This window comes from Rhinoraja longicauda, chromosome 27 (genome assembly GCF_053455715.1).
Source record: "Rhinoraja longicauda isolate Sanriku21f chromosome 27, sRhiLon1.1, whole genome shotgun sequence".
Lineage (NCBI taxonomy): Eukaryota > Metazoa > Chordata > Chondrichthyes > Rajiformes > Arhynchobatidae > Rhinoraja > Rhinoraja longicauda.
This window is the reverse complement of record NC_135979.1, coordinates 24,196,284-24,207,798: the sequence shown is the minus strand read 5'-3', so window position 1 is coordinate 24,207,798 and position 11,515 is coordinate 24,196,284. Positions and strand designations below refer to the sequence as shown.

The window sequence follows — 11,515 nt, the reverse complement described above, 5'->3', positions numbered from 1 at the left end:
CGTGTTGAAGAGGCATTTAGATGGGCACATGGATATGCAGGGAATGGATCATGTGCAGGCAGCGGAGATTAGTTGAGTTTAGCAGCATATTTACTAACTTCACTCCAGAGCCCGCCCGTCAACTTTGTGGTGAGCGGCACCGACCCTCTGGCGCTCGGATCCGTGCCAGCTGTGCTGCCGAGTGGCCGCCACATCTGTGCGGCGAGGGGGCGGTGCGGGCTGCGGGCCGGGGGCGGGTCGCTGGCGAGAGCCGGGCTGTGTGTGTGTGTGTAGGGGCGGAGATGGCAGCAGTCGTGCGACTGGGCGGAGGCGGGAGGTAGCGGATCCCGGCGCCTGATCCACAACTCCCTGCACTCTCTCCCCAACTCGGCGGCATGTCCCGTTAAACTCTCCCCTCCCTCCCCGACCCCAGCACTCCACACTCGGCCAGCTGGACCGTCCCTACCCCTCCCCTCTCCTCCCCTCCCTCCCACCCTGTGTACCCCGCCGCTTCCCCTCTCCCCCGGGCTGGGAGACATGCCCCGGAACCACGCGGATAACGGCGGCATGCCGGACGAGAAACGGGTGGAGTTCGTGGGACTGACAGCGATGGAGAGCAATCTCCCCCAGAGCCGGGAAGGGTCGGCGGGCAGCGTGGTCGAGCGCCTCCACGGTAGCCGGCTCCGGCTGGCGGGGACGCCCGGGGATGGCGACAGGCTGGGACTGGCGGCGACTCCCGGGGACGGGGCACACAGTGCCCGGGTCGGGCTGCTCGGCAGACCACTGCCCCCCAAACACGGCAACAAGCGGAATGCCCGCTACAGAAAGCTGCAGAATTGTCTGTACAATGTGCTGGAGAGACCTCGCGGATGGGCGTTCATTTATCACGCCTTTATGTAAGTACTCTCGCTCGGGGCTCTGAAACAAACACAACACACTGTGTGTGGAACATATTTCCAATTGTTTGCAATCACGCTTGCTATACTCTGGGAAGTGTGTTTTCATACTACGTATGTTGCAAACTGTGCTGGTATTTTGCGAAGTTGCTGTGTTTATATGGGTACAGCGTGACGAGATGTTTACAAGAGTATTCTTCGATAAATAACGTTTATAAACCATGCCGGAGATGTTATTTTGCCGAGTGCATCTAAATGATCACAAATGTGAATTCCAGATTGTGTAGGAAGGAACTGCGGGTACTGGTTTACACCGAAGATGGACACAAAATGCTGGAGTAGTTCAGCGGGACGGCAGCATCTATGGAGGGAAGGAATGGGTGACGTTTCGGGTGGAGACCCTTCTTCGGACTGAGAGTCGGGGGGAAGAGGGAGACACAGAGATAAGGAAATGTAAGGTGCGAAAACGGGACATCAAAGGGGATGTAGTTCAAGGAAAATGTGCAATAGATCATTGTTAGCCTGGAGAAGGTGACAAGGAAGCGTACAGAGACCAAATGTAATAAGGGGGATTTATTCACAAAATGCTGGAGTAATTCAGCAGGTCAAGCAGCATCTCAGGAGAGAAGGAATGGGCGACGTTTCGGGTCGAGACCCTTCTTCGGGGGACAGTCAGATAACGAGGAAGGGAGAGGGATGGAGAGAGAGGGAAAGCAAGGGTTAGGGATTGTTTGTTTAGATGATTATTGAAGCATTTTAAGTGCGCTTGTCGAGAGTGACATTGTAGGCCGTGCGGTGTGGAGTGCCGGGGCTTGTTGTGAACTTGTCCAGGTTCACCGGCAACGAGAGGGACTTCACTCGGGACACGCCGCCGTCTTACGTCTTCCGCGCCACAGGAGCTTCAAACTCGGAAGTTTAATCAGCAACTTCTTTTTTGTGCGAAACGCGAGTTGCCTGTGTTGTTAGGGACATGTGGGCAGGCGCCCCGAGACAGCTTTAGAAGTGTGTTTCAAATGTCTCACACATTCACGTGTGATATTTCACACGCTTGAATTCTCTCGTTGTAACTGTGCATGGGGATACATCGAGCATCCCACTGTTCTGCTTGCAAGCTGGAGGATGTAATTTATGTCACATTAGTGTTCAGATGTTGGGAACAGCTCGGTGTCGTCCCGCCCCCTGAGTTTAACAGGCTCAGTCAGGGACGCCGTCTTCTCCCAGCGCTGTCTCCTCTACCCGCGTGTAATGGTAGCAAGGTAAAGCGTCGGCCAAGCATCGCATTGACACGCGGTGTTTGGCCGCCACGGTCGTGCCAGGTGAGGGCCGGCCATGCTCAGGTGCAAAGGAAGGAAGTGTCGACGGGGTTTGTGATAGTCCAGCTGTGTTGCAGCGGTTCTGCGGCGCTGGTTGACTTGGTACAGAACGGGGCAGAGTCCCCACGGCCTGCTTGCACCCACATGCGCTCACTCACTATCCCGTGTCACGGTCGGCATTTCACCAACGGTCGGCACCGGGCATTCCGAACGAGAGGCCAAACACAAAAGGGCACCGAAAAGCACTTTTCACCCCTCCTATTTCTCCACGGATGCTGCTTGACTCGCTGAGTTTTTCCAGCACTTTGTATCTACAAATGGACACAAAGTGCTGGAGTAACTCAGCAAGTCAGGCAGCATCTGTGGAGAACATGGAGATGTGACGTTTTGGGTGAAAACCCTTCAGACTGATTTATTGGGGGGGGAGGTGGAGAAGAAAGCTGGAAGAGGGGAGAGACAGGACAAAGCGTAGCCGGGGGGGGGGGGGGGGGGTGTTGATAGACAGGTGCCTGCTACAAAGGCGACATAGATGCTGCCTGACCTGCTGAGTTACTCCAGCGTGTCATTTTGTGCATTAACCAGCATCTGTAGTTTCTTGCTTCCAGACGTGTCAAAAAAAAGTTGCTGGAGGAACTCAGCGGGTCGGCCAGCATCTGTGGAGGCCTGACGGGCGCTGGACGTTTGGCGATCGGAAACGTCGACCATCGCTCTGCCTTCACGGATGCTTTCCGACCCGCTGAGTTCCTCCACCAGTCTCTTGTCCACAGTACAGCCAGTGAATGCTCTCTGAATTTAGATGAGAAGGGGTCTCTCGCCGCACTGTTCCAGTGGCCTGGTGATCTGTGAGCTTCACCTGCCGCTTGGTATGGCGGCGCCGACCAGAGTACAGCAGAGGGGAAGCTGGAGATGGGAATCATTTACAGTTGAGTTTAGTTGGGTTGAGTTGGGTTGGGTTGAGTTGAGTTGGGTTGGGTTGGGTTGAGTTGGGTTGTGTTGGGTTGAGTTGGGTTGGGTTGAGTTGAGTTGGGTTTATTGTCACCTGTACCGAAGCTTTTGTTGCGTGCTAACCAGTCAGCGGGAAGACAATACATGATTGCGATCGAGCCAACCACAGTGTACAGATACGTGAACATAAACATAGAAACATAGAAAATAGATGCAGGCCATTTGGTCCTTCGAGCCAGCGCCGCCTTCATTGTGATGTTGGCTGATCATCCACAATCAGTAACCCGTGCCTGCCTTCTCCCCATATCCCTTGATTCCGCTAGCCCCTAGAGCTATATCTAACTCTTTTAAATTCATCCAGTGAATCGACCTCCACTGCCTTCTGTGGCAGAGAATTCCACAAATTCACAACTCTCTGGGTGAAAAAGTTTTTTTCTCATCTCGGTTTTAAATGGCTTCCCCTTTATTCTTTGATGGTGTGGCCCCCGGTTCTGGATTCCACCAACATTGGGAACATTTTTCCTGCATGTAGCTCGTCCAGTCCTTTTATAATTTTATACGTCTCTATAAAGAGAATAACGTGCATGATCTTGACCACCTGAACACGGATGGTCTTCAGGGGCTTTGGATGCTGGGCCGGGCAGGAGCGGGATTACCTCCAGCTGACTCTCAATCAGTAAACCTGCCCCATACCCGCTCTCCCAACCTGTTCCACCCATCCGTGGTTTTCAGCCATGTCCGGATTCCGAGCTCCCCGCTCAACCCTTCCCCGGGTTTATCAGCGGCCTTTGGCAGTTGTCACGTTGCAGAGGACAGAATGAATCAGGAATCTTTCAAAGACACGGTGGTGGCGCGGAGGGAGGAAGGGCTGTACTCACGGCGAGGCCAGTACCCGGGCAGGGCGAGGGAGCGGTGGTGAGGGTGGGGTGTGTGTGTGTGTCTGTGCGTGGGCGTGTGTCTGGGTGGTGGAGTTGCGGGCACGGGAGGTTGTTAATGGGGAGTTAGGGTTTGGGGGAGATTGATGATATGGGACAGTTTGGTGGGAGGGGTTGGGGATGTTGTGAGTTGACGACGTGAGGGAAGTGGGTTTGAGATGTGGGCTGGAGATGCTGGGTACGTGGGAGTTGAAGGATGGGGGAGATACAGTCAGAGGGCGGTGAACCCGTGGAATCCATTGCCACAGGTGGCTGCAGAGGCCGCCAATGGATATTTTTAAGGCGGGGATTGATAGATTCTTGATTAGGACTGGTGGCAGGAGTCTTTGGGAGTAGGCAGGAGAATGGGGACTGAGAGGGAGAGATCGATCAACCATGATTGAATGGCGGAGTGGACTTGATGGGCCGAATGGCCTAATTGTGCACTGGTTGTGTTTACTGGTGGGGCTGTGTCGGTGGCCGGGCAGAATCCTAGACCTTTCCTGGACCAGACGAGAAGAGATGAAGTTAGACAATAGACAATAGGTGCATGAGGAGGCCATTCGGCCATTCGAGTCAGCACCGCCATTCAATGTGATCATGGCTGATCATTCTCAATCAGTACCCCGTTCCTGCCTCCCCCCCATACCCCCCTGACCCCGCTATCCTTAAGAGCTCTATCTAGCTCTCTCTTTAGGAGGGGGGGGGTCAAGGTAAGAATGCACCCCTCCCACCCCCGCCTTCATGCCCTCGCTGCTCAGGCTTGGAGACACCGGGGTTAATGACTGTCTCCACAACTTGCTGTTCTTTACAGCATTAGAGAAAATGTACAATACTGGGGATAACATGCGGCCCATTCAGCTCGTACTGTTTGAGAATGGATCTGGAGGAGTATGGATCATGTGCAGACAGGGGGGGTTAGTTTATCTTGGCGTCGTGGTAGGTACGGACATTGTGGGCCGAAAGGCCTGCACCAACGCTGTGCTGTTCTATGTTCTAAACAGCTCACCAGCCCTCAAACCTCTCCCCTCCCAGCGCTGGCACTGCGGGCCCGCAGCTCACGGCTCCGGGCGACCATATCCCGGCAGTGGCGAGGAGGAGGTCGCCGCCAGTCCCTCTGTGGGACCGAGCTCCACACCCCGGGCTTGTCTTCATCCGTCCGCTCATCTTGCAACAAACACGTCGCATCTTTGCTCTCTGGGGCTTGACCCTCTGTTGAGGGGAATAGCCTTGTCCTGTTTCGAGTCTCAGAGTCACGCTGAAGAGAAACAGTCCCATTCATCTAGGCCGACATCTAAGCTCGTCACAACTTTCTCAGTTTAGTTTACGTGGTGCAGAGGTACAGTGAAAAGTTTTTTTTGGTGCATGTTATCCAGTTAGACGAAAGACTATACATCATTACAATCGAGTCGCCCACAGTGTACAAATACAGGAGCAAGGGAATGTAGTGCAAGATAAACTCCTGTAAAGGTTTCAACCATCTTTACTTCGGCGCCTTTCTAGGATCCTAGACACTGACTCTCTCCCCACCCCATCCCCAACCCATCCCCCTCACCCCCAACCCATTCCCCCCACCCCCCCCACCCTAACCCATTCCACCCCACCCCTAACCCACCCGCCCCCCTTCAGCCCACAGTATGTAGGGGAACCCCGATGCCAAATTAAATTGGAGCCACAAAGAATTTCATTTCTTGGAGCGCAGGAGATTTAACGCCGATCGAGGGGAATATACAGTGCCCTCCATAATGTTTGGGACAAAGACAACATCATTTATTTATTTGCCTCTGTACTCCACAATTTGATAATAACAGGAATAAAAGTTTCCAAATGTGATGGAAAGACTGGAGGAAAGACTAGGTACTGAGAGCGCTTTTCCCTGCATTAAGGAGGCATTTAAACACACCTGAGCAATTACAAACATCTGTGAAGCCATGTGTCCCAAACATTATGGTGCCCTGAAATGGGGGGACTATGAGTAAACACAGCTGTAATTTCTACATGGTGAAACCAAAATGTATAAAAATACCCCTTATTAAAATCTGACAATGTGTATTTTAACCACATGTGATTTTTTTCTATTAAAAATCTGAAATTGTGGAATACAGAAACAAATAAATAAATGATGGGTCTTTGTTCCAAACATTATGGAGGGCACTGTTTAGAGTAGACGGACAGAATCTTTTATCCAGAGTATCGCAAGCAAGAACCAGAGGACATACGGTTAAGGTGAAAGGCGAAAGATTTAATTAGAACCTGAGGGGCAACTTTTTCACTCAAGAGGTTGGTGGGTATATATTTAATTAAAACATTTTTTAAAAAAAATTTAATTTTAAAAAATGTTTTAGAGATACAGCGCGGAAACAGGCCCTTCGGCCCACCCTTCGAAACCACCGGGTCAGCGCCGACCAGTGATCCCCGCATATTAACACTATCCTACACCCACTAGGGACAATATTTACATTTACCAAGTCAATTAACCTACAAACCTGTACGTCTTTGGAGTGTTAGAGGAAACCGAAGTTCTCGGAGAAAACCCATATGGGATCAGCTGTCATAGGCGGTAGTTGAGGCAGGTACTATAGTAACATTTAAAAAGCATAAACAGGTACGTGACCGTGAATTTTTTTTGAGCAATATGGGCCAAACATAGGCAGGTGGGACTAGTGTTGATGGGGCATATTGATTGGCATGGGCAAGGTGGGACGATGGTCCTCTTCCCATCCTGTATGACTCTATGACTCATCTGGCAATCTGGCAATTAGTATATGTGCCAGGGGTTATGGGGAGAAGGCAGGAGAATGGGATTAGGAGGGAAAGATAGATCAGCCATGATTGAATGGCGGAGTAGACTTGATGGGCTGAATGGCCCAATTCGGCCTATCACATGAACGTATGAAGCTGGAATTTTGAGCGAAAGATTGAGGAGGTCAGGAACTGTCTACTCTGTCTACACCTTCCATAACTTTATATACTTCTATTGGGTCTCCACTCAGCCTCCAAAGCTCCAGAGAAAACAATCCAAGTTTGTCCAATCTCGTCTTATAACTGATATCCTCTAATTGCAGGCAGCATTCTGGTAAACCTCTTCTACACCCTCTCCCAAGCCTCCAAATTGTTCCTGTAATGGGGTGACCAAAACTGCCCACAATTCTCCTATTGAAGTTTTATGAAGATGCAACAAGACTTTCTGACTCTTATATACAATGTCCTCACCGACGAAGCCAAGTATGCCAGATTTCTTTACTTCCCTAATCACTTGCTAGCCACTTTTTGGGAGCTATGCACTTGTACCCAAAGATGTCTCTGTTCACAAATGCTCCTCATTGTCCTGCTGTTAATTGTATACGTTCCTCTTACATTTGACCTCCCAACACCTCACACTTGCCTGCATTAAACTCCATTTGCCATTTCTCTCCCCATATTTCAAACATATTACATCCTGCTGTATATTTCAACAACTTTCCTCACTGCTCACAACTCGGCCAGTAATTTTTCCGATGTATCCCGGCGGAGGAGCTGGGAGCTGTTCCACTGGATCTCGGCACTGTTGCTGAAAATATTGGTCTGGAGTGAAGTGAGTTGACGTTTGGTATGGTGCAGGATGTGGAAGTGGGGACACAAGAGACTGAAGATGCCAGATACTACAACAACATACAAACTGCCTGTAGAACTCAGCGGGCCGAGCAGCATCTGTGAAGGTAAAGTGATGATTGACGTTTCGGGTCCAGACCAAGCATCGAGACCATCTCTCTGCCTCCACAGATGCTGCTCGACTCGCTGAGTTCCCCAAGCAGTTTGTGTTTGGCTGCAGGAGATGGCAAGTGTGTCAATGGTGGGATGAAGTGGGCATTTAGGAATCCCTGTGCACAGCTACCAGTGGGTAAGGAGAAGGGGAACAAGACCAGTCTTTTGCAGGGACTCGGCTGCTGAGTTGAGGGATTGGGTTGAGGGATTGGGACTCGAGGGGACCCTGGTGGCGTGGGACTGTATTGACCGTGGGTCTGAGTTGATGGTCTTCTGCTGCCTTCTGGGGAGTCTTGGCACTGGGAAGGAACTAGTGTTAGGAACACTGAGCTGTGGGTGTGGGTGGGGGTGGTGGCAGGTGCCTGTGATGGATGATGGCTGGTCCCTGGCACTATATATTGGGCAGGCTGTCAGGGAGCTGGCCTGTGTACAGCAGCCTCCAAACTCCCACCCAGTCTAACTCTCTTCCAGCTCCAATTGTTACATGGTCTTACAGCACGGAAACAGGCCCTTCAGCCCAACGTGTCTATGTTGACCATGTGCTTATACTGGACCTAATCAATCCAGTTCCATTTGCCTGCACCTTCCTAACCTTTCATATCCACTTACCTGTAAAAATGTTTTTTTAAATGTTGTAATTATACCCTCCTCTGCCACTTCTTCTGGCGGTTCGTTCCATGTATGCACCACCCGCCATGTGGGAAAAAGTCCCCTTTAAATCTTTCCCCTCTCACCTCAAATGTACATCCTCTAGTTTTAGACTCCCCTACCCCGGGGACAAGACTGTGGCAACTTGCATTATCTCTGCCTCTCATAATATTATAAGGTTTTACAACTGATGGTCGTTGAATGAGGAAGTCACAGCCACTGTCGTTATCCCCACCTTACCTTCACAGCCTTCTGAGCAAGCGGAGAGGACTCGCATCGCCTCGCCACCAGATAGCCCTCTTCCATGTGCCTCACTCCTCCCGCTCACCATTCCTCCAGCTCTCTCTTGTTACCCCGGCCTATCTCCCACCATCTGCACCCTTTTGCCTTCCTCACTTCTCACCTCTGGCCTTGGTTATTATCTCCACCTTTCTCACCTCCACCCAACTCCTCTGCCAATACCCCCCCAACTTGTATTCACCTATCACTAGTTCTGTCCCACCCCTTCCCCCTCCTCTCTTTTCCAGCTTTCTCCCCCCTACTACAATCAATCTGAAGGGTACCAAGTCACAATGTTGCCTATCCCTGTCCTCCACAAGCTGCCCTACCCACTGAGTCCCTCCAGCACTTTGTGTTCTGCTCAAGGTTCCAGCATCAGCAGTTTATCGTGTCTCTACCTTTTCACCAGAACTGGAAACTTACAGAATAATGAAAGAGTTTTGAAGCACAGAGGTCCCAGATTCACAGTTCAGGGATTCCAGCAGAATCGGAATCAGCAGAATTAGTATAATCGGAATCAGCAGATTGAGAAGCAGCAAAATGGGAATCAGCAGAATCAGAATCAGCAGAATCGGAATCAGCAGAATTAGCAGAATGGGAAGCAGCAGAATGGGAATCAGCAGAATCAGAATCAGCAGAATCGGAATCAGCAGAATTGGAATCAGCAGAATTAGTATAATTGGAATCAGCAGAATGCGAAGCAGCAAAATGAGAATCAGCAGAATAAGAATCAGCAGAATTGGAATCAGCAGAATTAGTATAATCAGAATCAGCAGAATGGGAATCAGCAGAATGGGAATCAGCAGAATCAGAATCAGCAGAAGCCGAATCAGCAGAATGGGAATTAGCAGAATGGGAATCAGTTGACAGATTCCAGCAACTATTCCTTTACTTTCTCGCTCTGATGTTTCCCCATTCTCTCTCTTTTTAACTTTCCTCTTTATATTTTGTTCTTGTCCTCTGATTTCCACCATTGAACATACTGGGTTGCTTAATGTCAGGATAGCTGAGATGCCGGTTCAGGAGCAGGGGAGTGAAGCGCTCCCTGCCTCATGCAACACTGTGAGGTGTTCTGCAATCCACTGCGCGCAGGCATAATTTGGGGCCGAGCTATGAATTGATTCCACCCATCATCAGTTTAGTGTGGAAGGGTCTCGACCCGAAACGTCACCCATTCCTTCTCTCCCGAGATGCTGCCTGACCTGCTGAGTTACTCCAGCATTTTGTGAATAAATCGATTTGTACCAGCATCTGCAGTTATTTTCTTATATCAGTTTAGTGTGGATCCTTAGGGAAGTCTGAGGAATCTGGGAGGAGGCTGGAACATGAAGCAATGGGAGCCACGATGGATAAACAAGGAACTGCAGATGTTGGAATCTGGAAGCAAAAACACAAAGTACTGGAGGAACTCAATGAGTTGGGCATAGAGAGAATGGACAGGCAACCCTTCAAACCAGAATCAGAAATGATTTATGGACAATATCCTACGCCCACACCAAGAGCAGGGAGATCCCAAGCCAGACTCATTTCCTGCAGAAGTTATTGCATAAAACTCAGTGCTGGAGGAACTCAGCAGGTCAGGCAGCATCGTGGAGGTAAATGGACAGATGACATTTCAGGTCGAGGCTCTTTCTTTGGATCGCTGCCTGACCCTCTGAGTGCCTTGGGCAGTTGGTTTTTGTGCTCCAGACTGCAGCATCTACAGCTCATTGTGGCTCCATTTAACGTTGTCACCCCTGCCATTCAATCAGCCCTGTTCACTGAGTGCTGTGTTTAACTGGTGGGGCACTACCCACTGTGGGCAGCTCAGATAGTCATTGACCTGTGAACAGCACCACAGGAGAACCAGCAAAATTATATTAAAATCATAATTGAGATGGCAACTCTGTTAATTTACAAACATGCGGCCCTTTGGGTTTACAGGTCATGTTGCATTAGTTAACATGGAGTTACACTTTGTTCATAAAACTGCTTATTTATTACAATGTTAATTTATCTGCTTCACCTTTGGAGGCCATGCCCAGCACAGCTTGAACCCAAAGCTCTGGTAAATCTAGCTACATCTTCCCCGGGAGGCGAATGTTAAAGACTCGAGGGCACAGCTTTAAGGTGGGAGGGGCAGAGTTTAAAGCAGATGTGCGGGGCAGAGCTTTTTACACAGAGGGTGGTGGGTGCCTGGAACGCACTGCCAGGGGTGGCGGTGGAGGCAGGTGCGACAATGGTGAGTAAGAGGCTTTCAGATAGGCACACGGATATGCTGGGATTAGTTTAACTTTCAGGGGAAAACAGTGGTGCAGCAGGTAGAGCTGCCACCTCACAGATACCCGGGTTTCATCCTGACCTCTGCTGCCTATGTGGAGTTTGCATGTACTCCCCGTGACTGCGTGCATTTCCTCCCACATCCCAGAGATACGTGGATTTGTAAGGTAATTGACCTCTGCAAATTAATTTGCCCCTAATTTGTAGGGAGTGGATGAGAAATTGGGGATAACACGGGACTAGTGTGAATAGTCAGCGTGCACTTGGTGGGCCAAAGGGCATGTTTCCATGTATCTCTAAAGTAAACTGAACTAAGCTTGGCATCATGTTCGGTACAGACATTGTGGGCCGAAGGGCCTGTTCCTGTACTGCTCTGTGTTGTATGTTTATCCCAACGCTACCTCTTCAAACGTTGCTCAGGGCTTGGGGGTCTGACCAAATATCAGGCAGCCTCAGCCAACGGCCGCTGGCCACGGGGAGAGCACTCATGTATTATCTTTCAGCTAACAGGTTAGCACACAACAAAAGCTTTTCACTA

General features: G+C 50.3%; 1 protein-coding gene across 1 annotated transcript in view; it reads left to right on the top strand.

The window, feature by feature from the left end:
* The first annotated feature begins 516 nt into the window (after positions 1 to 516).
* The window catches only part of kcnq4 (potassium voltage-gated channel subfamily Q member 4), a 204,892-nt gene continuing 193,893 nt past the window's right edge, over positions 517 to 11,515 (top strand). Inside the window, exon 1 of the mRNA XM_078423268.1 lies at positions 517 to 875. Within this exon, the coding sequence (XP_078279394.1) occupies positions 517 to 875 (359 nt within the window). The remainder of the gene's footprint in view (positions 876 to 11,515) is intronic.